The following is a 23,866-nucleotide window of genomic DNA, read 5'->3' as shown; positions in this document are numbered from 1 at the left end:
GAAGGAATTTAAATGTAAAAATGTAAAATGTAAATGCTTTTTGGTCTTGTAAATGTAAAAAAAAATAATAATAAATACGATTTTTAAATAGGAAATGAAAGGAACGATATAAACCGGTACTTTTAGGGGGTTCGAACCGGTTCAGAAATGTATTTTGCTGTTCAGAAGGGAACAGAAAACATAATGGTTCTGTTTAGAACTAAACAATTGGAAAATTATTTTGGTTCCAACCCCTGATTTCTATGGAACTATAGAACTGCTGAAACCATTCAAATATACTGCAATTGGTTTAGTGAAACAAAGGGATACATTGCAGCACACACCAGGAATAACAGACTATATATGTGTGCATTCGTCAGTGTCACAATATAATAAAACAGTCCCTCACCTGTCAGGTGGAAAAGATGAAGACCAGGGCAGCCCCAGCAGCAGTCAGGCCCCAGGTGAACAGAGTCCCCAGCAGGGCCTGGGTCACAGGACTGTAGCCTGGAAGCATGGTGCCAATCCTGGGGACAGAGAGATACACACAGAGGGGTGAGGAGAGAAGAGCAGCACAGGTTACTTTTAGGTTGTGTTTATGACTCAGAGTGTAAGGTACATTGTAAGACAATCCCAGTAATATGAATGCTTCAAATAACTTAGATCTATGTAGGACAAAGGGGTGTGTGCCAAATCCTCTTGGATCAGGAGCTTGACAGTATGGCATGTTTGCGAATTACTGCCAAACCTACACGTTTCTGGCTAAATAAACTTGCTTGGCATGCAAGATGGGACAATTAGCTATTGCCTTTCATTGAATTGTTCCATCTTTCTTTGTGTCCAAAATAGCTGTCTCTACTGACATGCTGTCTCTGAAATCAATGTGCTTTGCTAGTTAGCTAGCTAGCAAAGTTTCAGAAATGTCAATGAGGAACGTGATTAAATATTTAGTATGTGCATTCCCATGTAGCTATTTTACATATAGCAAGCTAGCTAGTATTGTCCAATGAGTTAGAATATGTGCTGTATACTGTAAGTGCACAGTCAAACAACACCAAGCCAATGTCTGTTTCGATGATGCTGAGACAACTTTGCTTTTGTTCGCTGGTCTTGTTGGAACGTAACACGTGCTTTACGGCATTACGAAGATACATGCGCTATCCGGATCCAGAATAATATATTCTAATTTGGTTTTAAGTAATTGAAAAAGGTAAATTACTTACTGTCACTGCACCGAAAGTCTAATCTATTTACTTCCTACTTCCCTGTACGCGTGTCTGTAACAGGTTGAGCACCGCCCCTTGCAAGATGCAAGGCGTCAATTGAAATGTGATAGGACAATGAGCCTACATTCACAAAGGCACAGACCGCATTCACTAACTTTTGACTAGGCCTTCTTGAATTTAGATATGTAGCTGTCAAGTAAAAAAAAAATTATGTGGACAATTCAAACTGAACATATACTACAAGGGTGTAACTGCGCCCGCAATTCGGGGTGTTCCTACATGTGGGTATCCATCAGTGGAGGCTGGTGGGAGGAGCTATAGGAAAACGGGCTCATTGTAATGGCTGGAATGATAAAATAGTGATATGATAATAATGATAAAATGTAGTTTCTATATGTTTGATACCGTTCAATGAATTCCATTCCAGACATTACGATGAGCACGTCCTCCTATAGCTCCTCCCACAGCCTCCTCTGGTCCCTAAATATACATTTTTATTTTTTTATTTAACCTTTATTTAACCAGGCAGGCTAGTTGAGAACAAGTTCTCATTTACAACTGCGACCTGGCCAAGATAAAGCATAGCAGTGTGAGCAAACAACAACAGCGTTACACTTGGAGTGAACAATAAACAAGAACCACTGAGGTAGGGTTTCCCCTAGTTAACACAGCCACAAAGTCAAAATGGGCTATATCAGACACGAGACATATGTGGCAGGGTCTACAGGAAATCATGGGCTACACAAAAAAAACAGCCACGTCATGGAAACCGACGTCACGCTTCGAGTCAAACTTAACACCTTCTTTGCCCACTTTGAGGATAATACAGTGCCACCGTCACGGATCGCAAAAAAAGACTTTGCACCCACCCTCCCCTTCTCAGTGGCTGACATGGGTAAAACATTCAAATTTGTTATCCCTCATAAGGCCGCTGGCCCAGACGGCATCCCTATCCGCGTCCTCAGAGCATGCGCATACCAGTTGGCTTGTGTGTTTACAGACATATTTAATCCCTCCCTATCCCAGTCTGTTGTCCACACATGCTTCAAGATGGCTACCATTGTTCCTGTACCCAAGAAGGCAAAGAAAACTGAACTAAATGAATACCGCCCCATAGCACACACTTCTGTCATCATAAAGTGCTTTGAGAGGCTAGTCAAGGATCATATCACTTCCACCTTACCGGCCACCCTAGACCCACTTCAGTTTGCATACCGCCCCAACAGGTCCACAGATGAAGCAATCGCCATCACACTGCACACTGCCCTATCCCATCTGGACAAAAATAATACCTATGTAAGAATGCTGTTCATTGACTACAACTCAGCATTCAACACCATAGTACGCTCCAAACTCATCATCAATCTGGAGGCCCTGAGTCTCAACCCCTCCTTGTGCAACTGGGTCCTGGACTTTCTGACGGGCCGCCCGCAGGTGGTGAAGGTAGGAAACAACATCTCCACTTTGCTGACACTGGGGCCCCACAAGGCTGTGTGCTCAGCCCTCTCCTGTCCTCCCTGTTCACCCACAACTGCGTAGCCATGCTCTCCTCCAACTCAATCATCAAGTTTGCAGACGACACAACAGTAGTGGGCTTGATCACCAACAATGACGAGACAGCCTACAGGGAGGAGCTGTGGGCACTCGGAGTGTGGTGTCAGGAAAACAACCTCTCACTCAATGTCAACAAAACAAAGGAGATGATCGTGGACTTCAGGAAACAACAGAGGGAGCACCCCTCTATCCACATTGAAGGGACAACAGTGTAGAAGGTGGAAAGTTTTAAGTTCCTCGGCGTAAACATCACAGACAAACTGAAATGGTCCACCCACACAGACAGCGTGGTGAAGAAGGCGCAACAGCGCCACTTCAATCTCGGGAGGCTGAAGATATTTGGTCTGTCACCCAAAACCCTGACAAACTTTTACAGATGCACAATCAAGAGCATCCTGTCGGCTGTATCACAGCCTGCTACGGCAACTGCACCGCCTTCAACCACAAGGGTGGTGGGTCTGCAGAACGCATCACCAGGGGCAAACTACCTGCCCTCTATGACACCTACAGTGCCCGGTGTCACAGGATGGCAAAAAAGATCACTAAGGACAACAACCACCGAGCCACTGCATGTTCACACCACTATCATCCAGAAGGCGAGGTCAGTAAAAGGTGCATCAAAGCTGGGACTGAGAGATTTAAAAAAAGCTTATATCTCAATGCCATCAGACTGTTAAATAGCAATCACTAACTCATTGAGGCTCATTGAGACCCAATCACTGGACACTTTAATAAATGGATCACTCGTCACTTTAAACAATGCCACTTTAAATAATGCCAATGACCAATAAAATTTGATTTCTCATAAAAAAACGAATGAAAACAAAAATCTGCTTTTTGGTCTTGTAGAAGTAGGCAGGTTTATGACTTTGTGGCTGTGGTAACTAGTAACGACCCTGAAGGAGGAACTCCTCTTTATACTTGGTCCATGTTTAAACAACCTCCCCATAAGAAAATGCCGCCACTATTTTAGCGTAATTTCCTGTACTGAAGATGAAATGCAACTTTAGGTTCCACCTCTGAAGAGGTTTGCACTAGTTACCACAGCCACAAAGTTAAAATAGTCTATATCGTAAAAATGTATGCAAACAACAATGACCTTTTTGGCCTTAATTTAAGGTTCGGCCTAGGCATAATGATAATAGTGTGGTTAAGGTGATGGTTAATGTTAGGGTTAGGTTTCAAATCTGATTTTAACAAGATCAATTGTAGAAATTGGCGTATCTGTAGTAATTAGTGATGACCCTTCAAGATTAGCTAGCATGCTAACCTTATCTATCTATTTAGCTAGCTATTCATCTATCTAGCTAGCTAACTTGCTAGCCTTATCTAGCTAATTATCTGTTGTTGCTGGGTTGCTAGCTAAATAGGACTCCGGTACACAGAAGGTAGGAGGCGGGGGTGACACCGGCAGCTAGCTAGGACACCAGAGGGCAGTGTCCTTTTGCTCCCGCCTGTCGGGCACTGCTTTCCAGCAGTTCTGTTAATGAAGGTGAGGGCAGGTGTTCGTAATGCGGGAGCAAAGGAGACTGTGTGCTAGCTAGCTAAGACTCCGGTATACAGAACCCTTTTCCCCTGCACAACAGGCACTGCTTTCCCGCAGTTCTTATTATATAATTGTGTTCGTGGGAAGTTCACTTTGTTTGATGGCACATAGTCTGAAGCTTCAGTTTGTTTTGTATTGTTTATTGTTTTGTCGGCATCATTTTGAGTTAATAAAGAGAAAATGTACGCTCACAACGCTGCACATTGGTCCAGTTCCTTCATTTCCTACAACAGCAAAAAATACTTAAATACCTGTAATTTTGTCATTGAAACATTTAATTGAAATACTGTAGAATTCTGTTCATTCCTATGGTGTACTGCTCCTAATGGGGAGCGCCAATATGGCCAACCGGTGGGTGAATTTTGGCCCATTCCTCCTGACAGAGCTGGTGTAACTGAGTCACGTTTGAGGGCTTCCTTGCTCACACACACTTATTCAGTTCTGCCCAAAAATCTTATATAGGACTGAGGTCAGAGTTTTGTGATGGCCACTCCAATACCTTGACTTTGTTGTCCTTAAGCCATTTTGCCACAATTTTGGAAGTATGCTTGGGGTCATTGTCCATTTGGAAGACCCATTCGCGACCAAGCTTTAACTTACTGACTTATGTCTTGAGATGTTGCTTCAATATATCCACATAATTTTCCTGCTTTATAATGCCATCTATTTTATGAAGTGCACCAGCCCCTCCTGCAGCAAAGCACCCCCACAACATGATGCTGCCACCCCCGTGCTTCACGGTTGGGATGGTGTTCTTTCAGCTTGCAAGCCACCCCCTTTTTCCTCCAAACATAACAATGGACAATATGGCGAAACAGTTCTATATTTGTTTCATCAGACCAGAGGACATTTCTCCAAAAAGTATGATCTTTGTCCCCATGTGCAGTTGCAAACCATAGTCTGGCTTTTTATGGTAGTTTTGGAGCAGTCGCTTATTCCTTGCTGAGCGGCTTTTCAGGTTATGTCGATATAGGACATGTTTTACTGTGGATATAGATACTTTTGTACCTGTTGCCTCCAGCATCTTCACAAGTTCCTTTGCTGTTGTTCTGGGATTGATTTGCACTTTTCGCACCAAAGTACGTTCATCTCTAGGAGACAGAACGCGTCTCCATCCTGCGGGGTCCCATGATGTTTATACTTGCGTACTATTGTTTGTACAGATGAACGTGGTAACTTCAGGCATTTAGAATTTGGTCTTGGCTGATTTCTTTTGATTTTCCCATGATGTCAAGCAAAGAGGCACTGAATTTGAAGGGTGGCCTTAAAATACATCCACAGGTACACCTCCAATTGACTCAAATTATGTCAATTAGCCTATCAGAGGCTTCTAAAGCCATGACATCATTTTCTGGAATTTTCCAAGCTGTTTAAAGGAACAGTTAACTTAGTTTATGTAAACTTCTGACCAACTAGAATTGTGATTCAGTGAATTAGATGGGAAATAATCTGTCTTTAAACAATTGTTGGAAAAAATGTTTTATGCACAAAGTAGATGTCCTAACCAACTTGCCAAAACTATAGACATTTGTGGAGTGGTTGAAAAACAAGTTTTAATGACTCCAACCTAAGTGTATGTAAACTTACGACTTCAACTGTATATGTGAGTGAGTTCTTCTAGAGGTGTGAATAATGGATGGTTCAGGGTTTTTAAGCTAGTGAGTTTTCATTATTTTTTAGAGAAATATCATAATCAAGGTGCCATTATCCAGTTAACCAACTTGAATTAGTTTGTATTCAGTTGGTTCCATTCAAGAAGTAGCCCTGAATGGTCAGGCTGTGTGGGTCACACAACCCTATATTCCGTTCTGTGGAATCTTCCGATAAAACACAAGAAAGAGGATGGAGGGAAGCTTAGCTTTTTAGTCTACCAGCTAAAAGCATTAAAGGGATTGTTCACCCAAATGACAAAATGACATATTGGTTTCCTTACCCTGTTAGTAGGCTATGGACAAGGTTTGACACCAATCCATGCTTTGGTTTTATTTCCCTGGTACTGTCTAATATTGGTACCATGGCTTGAGTGGAATTTAGTCATGGTACCAATATTAGCATTTTTCATGCATCATGTTAAGTGACATTGTTGAGCTTCACAATCAATTCGAGATACTTTTGGATGATTTGGACATAATGCATGAAAAATGCTAATAACGGTACCTGTGCTTGGATTTGATTAGTGCCACAAATTCAAAAACGTTAACATTTGGAAACAATGCCAAGGAAATAAAACCAAAGCATGGATTGCTGTTATACCTTGTCCATAGACTGCTTACAAGGTAAAGAAACCAATGTGTAATTTTGTAACTTAGGTGAAATATCCCTTTAAATAGTGTGTGTGTGTGTGCTGTCGAAATTGCTTCACAGCTCTGCTTAAGTGGTCCATGCTGTGTTTTGATAAAGATAGGAGGCGATGTAAACGTAGTGGCACTCAGGAATGTTCTTTCCACACAGACCCGGTGGGAATTTTTTGAATTTCTTTCCAGTTTGGATCTCATTAACGTGTTGGCCAGTAAATCCTAATGGAGCTTTAGAATTCCCCTGACCTCGAACCCCTGAAGCAGTCGTCCATCATAGATATGACTTCACAGCTCAGCACCTGCCGTAAAAGAGAGCAGAGGACACACTTGGATGCCCACTAAGACATACTTGTTGGTTATTTATTTACAAATGGTACATCAATTTCCTTCAATATAATACAGGAAGACAATTACTACTCTGGGGATAAAAAAACTAAAATTACTACTCTGGGGATTAAAGACATTCCACAGGCACACCTGTTAATCAAAATGCATTCCAGGTGACTACTGTCACGTTGTATACTGATTGGAGACAGGCACAGGAAAATGAAATAGATTTTGTCATTTCGCTACCAAAAAATAGTGTACATCATGAACATGACTGGGACGAAGCCCAAAACAAACACGTATATATATATATATATATATATATATATATATATATATATATATATATATCACACAGGGCTGTAACCCAAACCAAAGAGCGAGGTGTAAACCTCTCATAAATACATGGGACGAGACCCGTAATAACAAGTGCACACTAACACTGTATGTAAACCGTAATAACAATGTACAGTAAACGTCGCCCAAAAGCTGATACCACAGAGCACAGGTACTCACAAGACCAAAGGACATGGAACAATATTGGACAGGGACAATGGGAAAAGAGGTCACAATTATACACATACTAATCAGGGGGAATATGAACCAGGTGTGCGTAATGAGACAAGACAGTCCAGGGTTGGTGGTGATGATCAAGTTCAGTGACGCCTTTAAGGCCGGTGACGTAGACCTCCGGTGCTGGTGAACGGAATGAGCAGCAGTACCGGGTGAATCCGTCACAGGGGCCGGTGTCGACAGCGGGACAACACCGGCCTCGGGAATGCGGGACGACACCGGCCTCGGGAACAACCACAGGGATGCGGTGCGGGGCGGTCAGGGAGCCGACGGTGAAAATCCCTGGTCAGCGAAGCATCCAGGATAACCACCGCAGGAACCCAGCACCGCTCCTCTGGGCCGTAAACACTCCCAGTCGATGAGGTACTGGAGACGCCCCGCCCGATGTATCGAATCCAAGACTTCACGGACCGAGTACTCCGGACCTCCCTCGATGTCCAGAGGAGGAGGCAGGGCATCACTGGGTCCAGCCTCATCAAGGGGACACATATGAAAAGTCGGGTTAATGCAGTAATCAGCAGGGAGTTGAAAATGGTACGTTACCTCCTTAACCCTCCTCAGGACTTTAAACGGTCCCACAAAACGCGGGCCCAGCTTCCAGCAGGTTAGGAGGAAGGGCAGGTTCCGGGTGGAAAGCCAGACCCGGTCACCTGGAAATTAAACAGGTGCCTCACTGTGGTGGCGGTCGGCCTGTTCCTTGTGGAGACGAGTGTGCACAGGGTTCCAGATGTCCTCAGCATGCCGAAACCACTCATCTACCGCAGGGGTCTCGGTCTGGCTTGGATGCCAAGGTGCCAGGGCCGGCTGATACCCCAACACACACTGGAAATTAGTGAGTTTAGTGCGTACTCAGCCCAAGGTAGAAAATCCACCCACTCCCCCGGACGGTCCTGACAGTAGCACCTCAAGGAACCTGCCCACTTCCTGATTTACCCTCTCCACCTGCCCCTTTTCTTGAGGATGGTACCCGGAGGTGAGACTGACTGTGTCCCCCAGGCATTCCATGAACGCCTTCCATACGCGAGAGGTGAACTGAGGGCCACGGTCTAACACAATGTCCAGAAGACGTGTGTAAAAAGAGCCTCCGCGGTTTGCATGGCCGACAGGAGCCCAGGCAGTGGAAGGAGGTGACAAGCTTTGGAAAACCGGTCCACAACGACGAGAATGGTGGTGTTCAGTGGAAAAGTCCACTGAGAGGTGAGACCAGGGTTGTTGTAGAACCGGCAAGGGAAGGAGCTTTCCATAAGGGAGGTGTCTGGGTGTCATAGACTGGCACAGATGGAGCAGGAAGAGACCTCCCTAGCCAAGGTGGGCTACCAGTACCTTTCAGTCAGGCAAGCGATGGTGCGGCCTTACCCATAATGACCCGACACAGGCGCCATGTGCGCCCAGGTAAAGAGGCGGTCCCGCACACCTGTGGGCATGTAGGCGTGGTTCTCCGGGCACTGTGCATGTGCGGGTTCTGTATGCAGGGCCTGCTGTATGTCAGCGTCCACATCCCACACCGTTGGCACGATGATACAGAACGAAGTGATGATGGGGGTCTCCTCTCCCTGCCTCTCCTCTGCGTCATAGAGGTGAGACAGGGCGTCCGCCCTCACGTTCTTTGAGCCTGGCCTATAAGAAAGTGTGAATTGGAACCTGGTGCAGACTAGATCTCATCTACAAAATAGCTTCCAAAGCTCTACTCAGCAAACTGGATGCAGTCTATCACAGTGCCATCCGTTTTGTTACCAAATCACCTTATACCACCCACGACTGCGACCTGTATGCTCTAGTCGGCTGGCCCTCGCTACATATTCGTCGCCAGACCCACTGGCTCCAGGTCATGTATAAGTCTATGCTAGGTAAAGCTCCGCCTTATCTCAGTTCACTGGTCACGATAACAACACCCACCCGTAGCACACGTTCCAGCAGGTATATCTCACTGATCACCCCCAAAGCCAACACCTCATTTGGCCGCCTTTCCTTCCAGTTCTCTGCTGCCAGTGACTGGAACGAATTGCAAAAATCGCTGAAGTTGGAGACTTTTATTTCCCTCACCAACTTTAAACATCAGCTATCTGAGCAGCTAACCGATCGCTGCAGCTGTACATAGTCCATATGTAAATAGCCCATCCAATCTACCTACCTCCTCCCCATACTGTTTGAATTTACTTTTCTGCTCTCTTGCACACCATTATCTCTACTTGCACATCATCATCTGCACATTTATCACTCCAGTGTTAATCTGCTAAATTGTAATTATTCGCTCCTATGGCCTATTTATTGCCTATGTCCTCATGCCTTTTGCACACACTGTATATAGACTTTCTTTTTTTATACTGTGTCATTGACTTATTTGTGTTATTGGCTTGTTTATTGTTTACTCCATGTGTAACTCTGTGTTGTCTGTGTCACACTGCTTTGCTTTATCTTGGGCAGGTCGCAGTTGCAAATGAGAACGTGTTCTCAACTAGCCTACCTGCTTAAATAAAGGTGAAATCATTTTATTTTTTTACGTTTGGAGGAAAAAGGGGGAGGCTTGCAAGCCGAAGAACACCATCCTAACCGTGAAGCACGGGGGTGGCAGCATCATGTTGTGGGGGTGCTTTGTTGCAGGATTGACTGGTGCACGTCACAAAATAGATGGCATCATGAGAATGGAAAATTATGTGGCTATATTGAAGCACCATCTCAAGACATCAGTGTTAAAGCTTGATCGCAAATGGGTCTTCCAAATGGACAATGACCCCAAGCATACTTTCAAAGTTGTGGCAAAATGGCTTAAGGACAACAAAGTCAAGGTATTGGAGTGGCCATCACAAAGCCCTGACGTCAGTCCTATAGAACATTTGTGGGCTGACTGAAAAAGTGTGTGTGAGCAAGGAGGCCTACAAACCAGACTCAGTTACACCAGCTCTGTCAGGAGGAATGGGCCAAAATTCACCCAACTTATTGTGTGAAGCTTGTGGAAGGCTATCCGAAATATTTGACCCAAGTTAAACAAGTTCAAGTCAATGCTACCGAATACTAATTGAGTGTATGTAAACTTCTGAACCACTGGGAATGTGATGAAAGAAATAAAAGCTGAAATGAATCATTCTCTCTAGTATTATTCTGACATTTCACATTCTTAAAATAAAGTGTCAACCCTAATTGACCTAAAACAGGGAATATTTACTGGGATTAAATTTCAGGAATTGTGAAAAACTGAGTTTAAATGTATTTGGCTAAGGTGTATGTAAACTTCCGACTTCAACTGTAGGTAACATCAGTGACAAAAAGCAACACAAGCATTTTTTGGTTATTTAATATAGTAAAAATATCCAAATACATTAAGCTGTCATTTATGTTGATTTCTATTGTTAAGAGGTTAATGATTATCTGACTAATATATATTAAATGACAATATAAAGGCAACATGCAATAATTTCAAAGATTTTACTGAGTTACAGTTCATATAAAGAAATCCGTCAATTGAAATAAATTAATTTGGCCCTAATCTATGGATTTCACATGTCTAGGGATACAGATATGCATCTGTTAGCCACAGACTCCTTTTTTTAAAGTTAGGGGTGTGGATCAGAAAACCAGTCACTATTAGGTGTGACCACCATTTACCTCATGCAGTGTGACACACATCCTTCGCATAGAGTTGATCAGGCTGTTGATTGTGGCCTGTGGAATGTCCCACTCCTTTTCAATGGCTCTGCGAAGTTGCTGGATATTGGCGGGAACTGGAACACACTGTTGTACACGTCAATCCAGAGCATCCCAAACATGCTCAATGGGTGACATGTCTGGTTAGTATGCAGGCCATGGAAGAACTGGGACATTTTCAGCTTCCAGGAATTGTGTATAGATCCTTGCTACATGGGGGCTTTGCATTATCATGCTTAAACATGAGGTGATGGAGGGAGAATCACACGACAATGGGCCTCAGGATCTCATTACGGTATCTCTGTGCATTCAAATTGCCATCGATAAAATGCAATTGTGTTTGTTGTCCATAGCTTATGCCTGCCCCTATCATAACCCCATCGCCACCATGGGGCACTCTGTTCACAACGTGGACTTCATCAAACCGCTTGCCACATGACGCCAATTGAAACCGGGATTCATCTGTGAAGAGCTCATTTCTCCAGAGTGCCAGTGGTCGTGAAAGGTAAGCATTTGCACACTGAAGTCGGTTACGACAACGAACTACAGTCAGGTCAAGACCCTGTTGAGGACGACGAGCATGCAGATGAGCTTTTTTTTAATTTTTGTATTTTTTATTTTTACCTTTATTTAACTAGGCAAGTCAGTTAAGAACAAATTCTTATTTTCAATGACGGCCTAGGAACAGTGGGTTAACTGCCTGTTCAGGGGCAGAACGACAAATTTGTACCTTGTCAGCTCGGGGATATGAACTTGCAACCTTTCGGTTACTAGTCCAACGCTCTAACCACTAGGCTACCCTGCCGCCCCAGCTTCCCTGAGAATGGTTTCTTACAGTTTGTGCAGAAATTATTTGGTTGTGCAAACCCAGTTTCATCAGCTGTCCAGGTGGCTGGTCTCAGACGATCCCGCAGGTGAAGAAGCCGGATGTGGAGGTCCTGGGCTGGCGTGGTTACACGTTATACGGTTGTGAGGCCGGTTGGACATACTGCAAAATTCTCAAAAACAACGTTGGAGGCAGCTTATGGTAGAGAAATTAACATTCCTGCAGTCAGCATGACAATTGCACGCTCCTTCAGAACTGTGACAGTGTGTTGTGTGACAAAATTGCATATGTTAGAGTGGCCTTTTATTGTCCCCATCACAAGGTGCACCTGTGTGATGATCATGCTGTTTAATCAGCTTCTTGATATGCCACACCTGTCAGGTGGATGGATTATCTTGGCAAAGGAGAAATGCTCACTAACAGAGATGTGCACAGAATCTGAGAGAAATACGCTTTTTGTGTGTATTGAACATTTCTGGGATCTTTTATTTCAGCTCATGAAACATGGGACCAACATTTTACATGTTGCGTTTATATTTTTGTTCAATATATTTTTTTTTATTGTCTGGTCAAAAAACAAAATCTTCGTAGAAAGACCCATGTAACAGAGTCTTTCTATGAAAATTTTGGCACAGGTGATGTCCCTGGTGTTTTATCTTAAAGGCCACTTATTGTCATCTGGAAGAATCAAGGTGGCCTGTGGGTTCTGTGTTCGTGAACTTGACTGTATTTGATCTCAAACAAACACCTCTGCACTTTAGTAAGGACATTTCACATACACTATGTGTCTTGTCCATCAAATTAGAATGACAAAGTTATCTGTGAAATCCAATGCCTGAGAAATTCAGAACATTTAGCTTCATGAAACCGAGTGTCTCTAAAGAGGTTACTTCTTTGAAGTCAGCTACTACTCCTCTGGGGAGGTACCTGATCTGGTATCTTGTACCAAGACTACAAAGGCATTTCTCACTTTACAGAGGCCTGTAAAATGCCATGCACTAGGAGTTAATGGGTGTGGGGAATGGAAAGTGAGCATTTAGGAAAAGTTGAGAATTTAAATTATTCTCATATACAGGGGATAGTGGATCAGATCGGTAACTATGATGGTACTGAATGTTCCACTCGCCTGAACCACTTTGGCACCTGGATGTGTTGATGATGTGCGGGACGTGTTGATGTGTTTGTTCTGTGCTATGCGGCTCCTGGGTCGGTGGGCTGCCGGGGTATTCCAGCTATGCGTGTCTGAGGGGAAACAGGACAGAGGCAATCATTCATCCTGCCTCCTATCTACCCGCCTGCCATCCCCCCACCCACAATGGGCCACATCCTCTCTCTCTTTCTCTCTGTCACTCTCTCACACACACTCTCTCTCTCTCTCTCCCTCTCTCTCTCTCTCTCTCGCTGTCTCCGTGATGAATGAACTGCCATGGAACAAAGCCAATCAGAGAGAAAAGTACAAGACAAAGACCAAAAAACAACAACCCTGAATAACCGACAGGGGCTTCATTCCTGTCAACAGTTCATCCATTAGAGCCAATCTTGAAGGTGGGTGGCCCTAGCTGGGAAGTGGTGGGGTATGTGTGTGGAAGTGTGGGGGTAGTTCAGCTCAGAGTGACCCCACACTGAACTGTAAGGGAAGTATAGGAGAGCAGAGTGGTGGTGTTGGTGAGAGAGAAGGATTGGATGTGTGTGGTGGGGGTGGGGGTGGGGGGGGTGAAGGGAGGAGAGGAAGAAAAAAAAAGCTGGAGAGCACTTTCTGGAGAAGGTTCAGTTATGAAAACAAAAGTATTGTAACAGATGAGGCCAGCTGCACCTTGGAAACAGCATAAAAGCGGGTCCGGGAGAGCCAAGGGAGCTTATCAGCCTCACAGGAGAGCCAGAGGGACCCTGACTGACGGGGCTCGCGGCGGCAGACACACACTTTAGCACTGTGGGGGGAGATATAAAAGCACTCTCACACACAGCGTCCAGCCGTCTGGCACACTCCACACTTCACTGAAGGGCTCCGTTTGACTTGGGTGTGAGTTTCTCATCACGGAGAATGCTTCCTCCAAAACACCACACGACTCAACTTGAAAGGTTTTAGAGGAAAAAGAGATAGTTGATTTGGACAGCATATGACCACAAACATTCCCTCTCTTTAAAGATTGGATGTTTTTTGGGCTAAGTAGCAGCCAGGTTTTGGGGGTACTTTTGTGATGTGGATATTAATGGTGGACGGGCACTGTCAAGCTGTTCGCAGAGGAAAAGATAGAAAGACAGGAACGTTTTTGAATTCTAACCCACTGTTATATTGACTAAAAAAATTGTCTTTCATCTTTTTCATATTCTCCACAACTTATCCAAACCAAGTATTGAAAAACTGAGGTATTGAAGCGAAGATGGACTCCTCATTCACCTCAGAGATGTTTTACAATGCGGGGTCGATCGCAGCCCCCACTGCCATTTACCTGGACGAGGACATCTATCTGCAGGAGGATCTGGATGTGTTCAGTGTGACCATGGCTGTTCTCTACCTGGTTGTGTGCATCGTAGGGCTGGCCGGGAACACCCTGGTCATCGTGGCCGTCTTAAAGCTGGACAAGATGGCTTCCGCCACCACGGTCTACATCTTTAACCTGGCCTTGGCCGACGCCCTATTCATGGTGGGCCTCCCCTTTATCGCCATCCAGAACTTCCAGAACCACTGGGCCTTTGGGGACCTGGTCTGCAAGCTGGTCATGGTCCTGGATGGCATCAACCAGTTCACCAGCGTCTTCTGCCTGACCGTGATGAGTATTGACCGCTACATGGCGCTGGTCGACCCAATGCGGTTCGCCCGCTGGCGCACGCCTAGGCGGGCAAAGATTGTCAGCGGCTTCCTGTGGCTGTTCTCTCTGCTGCCTGTCCTCCCCATGGCCATTCACTTCTCGGACAGGGACGGCCTGTGCACGGTGGACCCCCACGTAACTTCTGACTCCTGGTGGCTGGCCTTCCTCAGCTACACTTTTGTCCTGGGCTTCGCTCTGCCCTCCCTGGTCATGACTGTCTCCTACACTGCCCTGGTGGTCACCCTGAGGACTCACCGTTGCCAGGCCAGCTCCCCAAGCCAGGAGAGTCATTGCCTAGAGACCCAGGTCACCAAGATGGTGGTGGCAGTGGTGCTGGTGTTCGGCGTGTGCTGGCTGCCTTTCTACACCTTCAACTTCTGCTCTCTCTACCGTATGGACCTGGTGTTGACCTTCGCCAGGGGCTTTGAGTTCGTGGTGCTGCTGTCTTACTCCTGGAGCTGTGCCAACCCCATACTGTACGCCTGCCTCTCCGAATCCTTTGGACGCCACTTCCTCACCCTCCTCTGCCCCACCAAAAGGTCTCCCAGCGTACACTGCAACCCTGACACGGAGCGCTATGACCTCAATGACACGAACGGGAGGGACATCAGTGTGGTGGCGTAGAGAAGCCAGAAAAAAAAGCCTCAAGGTACAATGTGGAAATGTGGAAACTTTTTTGTGTACGTATGCAAACTTGCCCTATCAATTATTACCTTCATTATTGTGTATATAAGGAGGTCGGTAAAGATGAGTGTTTTTCTATACAAGTGTTTCTGTACAGCTGTTGTTTTTCTACTGGATAATATACTTTATATTTCCGCTCTGCTCTGGCTTTCTCCTCAGATTTGACTTCTAACACAGCTGTTGTGCGTTGGCCCCGCTGCTCTAGCACACCTCGGTCATTTGATTTTCCATAAGTCATGAAATGAAGCATAAATGATGCGACAACAGAGAGGCGGTGAAAGGTGGCATGTAAACAAGATAGCAGCTATGTGTTGCTGGCCAAGACAATGAGCTCCCAGAAGACCCACAGAAGTTGATTCAATGACTTTTGGGGTGATGTCATGGTTGTCATGGAAGTCAGCTCAGAGTTGATTTCTTTAGGGGAAATTCTTACTACAGAACTGTTTGGGGTGAGATACGAAGGACAAGACGAAAAGGTGTTTGGTTCATCCCAAGATTAGTCCTATTGGATGTTCATAGAGTAAGAATGTTCATACTGTAACTATGGATGGTTTATACTTATTAAAATGCTTGTTGTATGTGACTTAATATTTTTAAGTTATTCAGTCTTAACAGGGTACATTTTGTATTAGTTATATATTTTTTTTGCCTAAATGAAATATAATGACTTTTCCTGACGGAGGAAGATGAATGAAAAATGTATTACTTTATGTAAACTTTATGATCAAGCAACTGATTCTTTATCACGACAATGGACCAAAAAAATACAAGCTAGAGATTGATGGTATAATCATCGTCATAATTAAAATCATAACCATCGTCATCAACACATTTTTTTGTAGTTGCTTTCATGTTGCACATTAGTTTCACAGTTTACAAATATTGTTTATGGATACGTATTACACATTGCTGCTTGAATCTCACTCACTGCCTTACTCACTACTGTATCATCACCTTCCTGTTTTAAATATAAAATCTCACATGAGAGAAAGCTAACTGAAGGAATTTTCCATTAAAACATACAAATCACAACGTTGGGTTTTTCTACTTAGGTTCGTTACAAAAATAAATAATCTGTGAGGCTCAGGTTAGTGAACTACTTACATAGTTATACAGTATGTGTGTATGACTATAGCCTCCTGGTTCACACTGAGCGTACCAAACATTAGGAACACCTGCTCTTTCCATGACATAGACTAACCAGGTGAATCCAGGTAAAAGCGATGATCCCTTATTGATGTCACTTGATAAACCCACTTCAAATCAGTGAGATGTAGGAGAGGAGACTGGTTAAATAATGGTTTTCATGCCTTGAGACAATTGAGACATGGATTGTGTACGTGTGCCATTCAGAGGGTGAGTGGGCAAGACAAAATATTGAAGTGCCTTTGAACGGGGTATGGTAGTAGGTGCCAGGTGCACCGGTTTCAGTGTCTCAAGAACTGCAACGCTGCTGGGTTTTTCACACTCAAACGTTTCCGGCGTGTATCAAGAATGGTCCACCACCCAAAGGACATCCAGCCAATTTGACATGGGCCAGCATCCCTGTGTAACAATTTCGACAATTTCGACAACTTGAGGCTGTTTTGAGGGCAAAAGGGGGTGCATCTCAATATCAGGAAGTGCAACAATATGTTTCTAATATTTTGTACATTCCATGTATAAACAGTTTGCTTGTGGTGAATTGTGTGGTGAGTTTGCACTATGAGATGTTATGAGATGTTCTGACCAACTTTCTGTTACAATTTGTGGTTCTCTGTGAAGCCTAGTGTAGAGCTTCTCTGAGACTAAATATTTACGACCTGAGCCCTATACTACGAATCAGGTTTGAAGAGTTAGTTTAGTAACTTTGGTCAGCTCTGACTTCAACTTGAGATGACCAAGACCATGAAAGTGGCTTACCTTTTAGCCAGGTGAATTTCTATGACATCGAATCCTTCCATGGCCGTGGGAAGATTGGAGGTGCTGAGCCACGAGTTGAGGACCAATAAAATGAAATACCCTCCCTCTCACAAAGATTGTCATCATCACCTTCATTTGACGAAGACGACTGATTTAAATATTTTATTAATCAAATTTGTTGTGTGTAATGTTAGAATGCATGTCACATTACACACTTAGTGATGACAGCATTTGCTTCCAAATGTAACGTTTTTTTTGCACGTTTGTATTTAGAAATGTGCGAAAGGCAAACTGACAGCCGCAACCAACCATAGAAATATAATCCATAGATGGCAGTTCCCAGTCAAGGGACTCCCTAAAAACACAGCACTTCGATACATCTGTATTGAAGTGGCGTGTTTTTATGGAATATCTCCCATTCAAGTCAAGACTGTCACCCATCGTTAGCGTACCCATGGGTTTAACAGTGAAATTCCCAGGTTTAGAGGTTCCAAAATCCTTCTAGGAATTATACGTCTATGGCCACAACTCAACAAGGTGTTCCACAGATGGAAGAAGGAGCGACGGGAGTGGGAAAAGGGTACTTGTGCATTGAGAAGCACACCAAATCACACCAAAGACGGCATTAAAAATAAGTCATAAAATAAAGATGGCACTTCTAAAAGCCTATTTCACACCATAGCCTGCTGAATGTGCAAGGTAACTTTTCATTCACTTTGATTTCAGAACAACTGAAAATGTGGCGCTGACTTGCCCATGGATTGATGTTTCAGCATTGTCTCAATGAAGAGTTTGCCGTTCAACTAGCCATGTGCGACATGCACGCGACGATACAAGCCTGCTAGAGTTAGCGGCAAGTGGACAAGCTATATCCACCTTCGTAGGATGAAGCCTGACCTGGAATGTGAAGCTAGATTTATAAAAGCCTAAGTAGATCTAGCTTGCTTCGTAGTATATCACTCTGCTAACTAGGGCCTTGGACTGACTTGTGTCTGGCATGTGGACTATGTTAAAGAAGCAATAAAATATAAAATGTGCAGCGTTTACAGTAAGTTTTAAGAGGAGTTCCACTGGTTAAAATGTGCCCCTCTTTAAGGGTTCACTGGCAGATTTCAAACTTGTGTGCTTCTGATACATTGTCGCTTGTTTTTTTTTGTTGTTTTTACGAGTTCATATTGCAAAGGGAAGACATTCCAGAAGATTCTGAAGTTTTTGTTTTTCTGAAGCGCGCTTGATCAATGTCAAGGGTCAATAGGGGCATGTTTGCTCATTCTGGGTTTGAACAACATCAAAGGAAGAGAGACTGTGACTCTAAGGTTGTATATGTGCAGCTCTATGATGTGCAAATCTGTAGGGATTATGGGATTCTGGAAATGGGTCCATGAGGGTAAATAAATAAATAAATAAAACATTTGAACGGTCATCCTCCAATAAGGTTTTAATTAAAGACTTTGCTTAATGTTGCAGACGATTAGTTTTCCTTGTTATTTTTGCTAGATGCGATCCAACCTTCCCTCTTCTTCAGTAATTAGAAGCAGCTGCTAACTGCCGGTGACAGACAGCAGTAAAGAATAATAATGGCCACCATGGGAGTGTGGGTGGGAAATTAATCAATAAAGTTAAATTACACAATCCATGTCTAATAGCTATCAGCTGTCATCAATGACTCTCTCTCTCACACACACACACACACACACACACACACACACACACACACACACACACACACACACACACACACACACACACTCACACACACACACACACACACACACCACCTTTCATCCTCAGGCAGATATCCATTGCATTCTGAAATTATTCAGACCCCTTGACTTTTTCCACATTTTGTTATGTTAAAGCCTTATTCTAAAATTGATTAAATTGTTTTTATCCTTCATCAATCTACAAACAATACACCATAATGACTAAGATTTTTTTTGTTTGATGATATTTTGGCAAATGTACTAAAAATAAAAATAAACTGAAATATTACATTTACATAAGTATTCAGACCCTTTACTCAGTACTTTTTTGAAGCCCCTTTGGCAGTGACTACAGTCTCGAGTCTTCTTGGGTATGACACTACAAGTCCAGTCTGAGGTCCTGAGTCCTCTGGAGCAGGGTTTCATCAAGGACCTCTATACTCTATACTTTGCTCCATTCATCTTTCCCTCGATCCTGACTAGTCTCCCAGTCCCTGCCACTGATGCTGCCAGCACAATTCTTCAACGTAGAGATTGTGCCAGGTTTCCTCCAGACGTCACGCTTGTTTTCCATCTTGGTTTCATCTTGGTTTCATCAGACAAGATAGTCTTGTTTCTCATGGTCTGAGAGTTCTTTAGGTGCCTTTAAGCAAAGTCCAAGCAGCTGTCATGTGCCTTTTATTGAGGAGTGGCTTCCGTCTGGCCACTCTACCATAAAGGCCTGATTGGTGGAATGCTGCAGAGATGGTTGTCCTTCTGGAAAGTTCTCCAAACTCCACAGAGGAACTCTGGAGCTCTGTCAGAGTGACCATCGGGTTCTTGGTCACCTCCCTGACCCTTTTCCCCCGATTGCTCAGTTTGGCCGGGCGGCCAGCTCTAGGAAGGGTCTTGGTGGTTCCAAACTTTTTCCATTTACAATTGATGGTGGCCACTGTGTTCTTGGGGACCTTCAATGTTGCAAAAAAAAATTGTAGATTCCCTTCCCCAAATCTGTGCCTTGACACAATCCTGTCTCGGAGCTCTGCGGACAATTCCTTCCATCTCATAGCTTGGTTTTTGCTCTGAAATGCACTGTCAACTTTGGGACCTTATATAGACAGGTGTGTGCCTTTCCAAATCATGTCCAACCAATTTACCACGCCAATCAAGTTGTAGAAACATCTCAAGCATGACCAATGGAAACAGGATGCTGTTACACCCTGATCTGTTTCACCTGTCCTTGTGATTGTCTCCACCCCCCTCCAGGTGTCACCCATCTTCCCTATTACCCTCAGTGTATTTATACCTGTGTTCTCTGTTTGTCTGTTGCCAGTCTGTCTTGTCAAGTCAACCAGTGTTTTCCAAGCTCCTGTTCTTCCTAGCCTCTTTTCTCTAGTCCTCCCGGTCCTGACCTTTTGCGTGCCCTGACACTGAGCTCGCCTGCCTGACCATTCTTTCTGCCCCTGACCTCGAGCCTGCCTGCCGCCTTGTACTGTTTTGACCCTGACCTAGTTATGAACTCTTGCCTGTCTCTGGCCTTCCCCTCATTGTTCAATAAATATCAGAGACTCAAACCATCTGCCTCCTGTGTCTGCATCTGGGTCTCGCCTTGTGTCGTTATAGATGCACCTGAGCTCAATTTCGAGACTTATAGCAAAGGGTCTGAATACTTATGTAAATAAGGTATTTTTTGTTTTAGTTTTTTATAAATTTGCAAACATTTCTAAAAACCTGTTCTCGCTTTGTGTTTATGGGGTATTGTGTGTAGATTGATGAGGAAATGTTTTTATTTAATTAATTTTACAATAAGGCTGTAACGTAACATAGTGTGGAAAAGGGGAAGGTTTCTGAATACTTTCCGAATGCACTGTAACTGAAATTTAGTGAACAGTGTAGAATTGTAGCAAACAGGCTAATTTCCACTAGATATCACGGCCACAAAGTCAGAACAGTTTGACAGCAGATGCTGCACCGGCGGGATAAATGAATAGCCAAATATCACAGCCAATCACAACACTGTGAAACACTATCATTCCACTATCAGTGGCAGATGTATTATGGACATGTTCTGTAATTACAGTGCAAAAAACTTTTTTTGTAAATGTTTTCTGCCATACATAGAGTCCCTCTTCTATGCCAGGGTTTACCAAACTCTACCCTGGGGGTCCCCCCTTGGTGCACATTTAGTTTTTTGCCCTAGCACTACACAGCTGATTTGATAATCAAAGCTTGACGATGAATGATTATTTGAATCAGCTGTGTAGTGCTAGGGCAAATAACAAAATGTTTCGTCAAGGGGGGACCCCAGGGTAGAGTTTGGTAAACCCTGCTCTATGGTACCATTTGGATTTAACCCAAGAATACAACTCTAAATGAATATGACGATATGGCATTGCAATTGCTACTTTCTGAAACAAGAGATTTGTTTAGCACATTCCTGGAAAATATTTATCATAGAATTGCCCTGACTCTGCAAAGGGGCTGTACTATTTGGAGAGTCAATGCATACCATGGCCATGACGATATCGGAATCCTTGTGTGTCCCGGTCCTGTGGTGTCAAAGAATCACAACGGGTCCTCTTAACGCACCACACTCTCACCACTCTCTGCAACGTTTTGCGAGGGAAGACATAGAGAGCAAAGAGAGAATCAATGTTATGGACATGTGGGAAGTAAAAAGCAGATGACCCGAGATGTGAAGATGACATGCCTCCAACTCAGCCCAGAGCGGGGTGTCCTTCAGATGCAAAGTAGTTCCCCACAGCCTCTGGCCATCAATCCTGGTGCCAGCCCCCACACATCCACTCAAGCATCCTTACAAACAACTGTCAGTGGTTATGAGATAGATCATTTCAGTTTCAAAATACTTTCATTTGTAATGTTGCTAAGGCCACCAATGAAGGATGGGAAGCTTCAGGATACAAAATGATTCATCACAAAACCTTGATATTGTAAAAGAGCATGGGTTTTTAAATACCCACATTTTGTAGAATAGACATAATTTATGCATCAGAGATTTGAAACGGTGGTCATTGTTGGTCCAGCAGCATCGCCATTGTTAGGGGTTGGCTTCCGGGGCTGTAGCCCTGAATGTTTTTGGTCTAGCCGCCAACCTTTTGATGGTCAAAGAATTGTGAAATTGAAGGCTGTAAAAAAAAAAAATAACATGTGCTTTAGGACCTGGTGGACACCTTGGAATGGGTGGGCAGGCTGTTTGGCTCGTTGAATTTGTTACAGTGTAGATGTATGTGTTCCAGCACAAATTAGTATGATATGGTTTCATAAGACAGATGATTACTTAAGGCAAACATTAAAGGAGGGAGAGAGGGAAGGAAGGAAGGAAGGTGGATGTATAACGCAAACTTCTAGCAACCAAACTTCTAGCAAACCAAAGGTTCGACTCTCATCACGGACAACTTTTGTATTTAAGCTAATTAGCAACTATGCAATTACTTACTACTTTGCAACAGCTTATCATGTTAGCTAACTCTTCCCCTAAGCCTAACCTTAACCAAACTCCTAACCTTAACCCTAACCTTCACCCCTAACCCTTAGCCTAGCTAACATTAGCCACCTAGCTAATGTTAGCATTAGCCAACTAGCCACTTAGCTAATGTTAGCCACAACAACTTGGAATTCGTAACATATGTATTGCAAATTCGTAACATATTGTATGAATTGTCATTCGTAAGATTTTAGTTTAGTATGTCTACCCCTGAGTCCAGGTTGGTTCCAGAGTAGAGAAACCCACAGTCACTACTGGAATTGAAAACTGGCAGTGTCTGCTGTGGCAGGATGGAAGGTACCAGTTACCTGAATTATATTATATTTATATTGTATAGGCTTTTGAATAGAATTGACATGAGTAGATACTTATAGTATTTTTTTCAACATTCTTATGAGATTCCATCCCTCAATGTTCATCTCAAAGTGCATTTAACTATTGAAATTCCTTTTTTCTCTCTCCGAAGGGCCCCGGCCACTAGGGCTCTCAATTTACTGTTGAGAGTTAGAATAGTAGAATACACAAGTTACAATTTCAACATTTGACTGTGCTTCAGCAGTTTTTATCTTGTTATGTCAGTCATTGACAGTCACTTAATTAGTCATGTCAGATAACAATTTTTGGATTGGTAGTTAGTTTAGCCAGCTATCTAAACTTGTAGTAATCATGGCCGAATACCACGCAGGGCAAGAACCCAGGGGCCCTGACCTCCAGGGGGCCCCCATTGATTTTGTTAGTCACTCTCACTCAGATATCATTAACATGGTATAAGTATTGGCAAAATGTGTAAAAGTGCAGGAAATTAGCTTTAAAACTGCAAAAATGTCTCTCCATCCCATTGCAAAATTGGCAGAACTGCAGGAAATTAGCTGTAAAAGTGCACATTTTCTTTCTCTGCCCCATGGCAAAATTAGTAGGATTGCATGACTTTAAAAAATATGTACATGTATATACCAAGGTCTGTGTGGCTTTCTCCATTGCTAACAGTTAACACTTACTTTGATATCTCCTCTATGTTAACTCCAAAACTGTTGTCTTGGTGGGTGAAGGCTTACTGGAGAGTTTGTTTACTTTTTTCAAGGCTTTTAACAGTGTTTAGGTCTAGAGAACGCTTGTGGCTACCAAATCTTTTCAGAATAATTTCTCCTTTCGTGGTTCAATATAACGTCTGGTTGCACTCAATCTGTCGTATTGTAGCTCTCATATAAACACAGAAAATGCTCCGGTCTGGGTGACTGAGGCAACCGTTACAATTAAGGTCATTAGTATGAGCACATATCCCCCTACAAAATATGAGAGCGAGGAACTCTATG

The 23,866-nt window shown here is 43.6% G+C and overlaps 1 protein-coding gene, 1 long non-coding RNA gene and 1 pseudogene across 2 annotated transcripts; 1 reads left to right on the top strand and 2 right to left on the bottom strand.

Moving 5' to 3' along the window:
- Positions 1 to 506, bottom strand: part of LOC139376535 (zinc transporter ZIP11-like) — a 146,014-nt pseudogene extending 145,508 nt beyond the window's left edge.
- LOC139376537 (uncharacterized) lies at positions 495 to 23,860 on the bottom strand. The gene is made up of 4 exons (XR_011627938.1): positions 23,552 to 23,860; positions 21,558 to 21,654; positions 13,097 to 13,212; positions 495 to 506 (listed from the first exon to the last, which is right to left on the bottom strand). It is a non-coding gene; the product is annotated as an uncharacterized lncRNA (long non-coding RNA).
- LOC139376534 (somatostatin receptor type 2-like) lies at positions 14,276 to 15,404 on the top strand. Its single transcript, XM_071119231.1, has one exon. The coding sequence runs from the start codon at positions 14,352 to 14,354 to the stop codon at positions 15,402 to 15,404; it is 1,053 nt and encodes a 350-aa protein (XP_070975332.1). The 5' UTR covers positions 14,276 to 14,351.
- Positions 23,861 to 23,866: the final 6 nt, after the last annotated feature.

This window comes from Oncorhynchus clarkii, chromosome 20 (genome assembly GCF_045791955.1).
Source record: "Oncorhynchus clarkii lewisi isolate Uvic-CL-2024 chromosome 20, UVic_Ocla_1.0, whole genome shotgun sequence".
Classification (NCBI taxonomy): Eukaryota; Metazoa; Chordata; class Actinopteri; order Salmoniformes; family Salmonidae; genus Oncorhynchus; species Oncorhynchus clarkii.
This window is presented reverse-complemented; position numbering and strand designations above follow the sequence as displayed.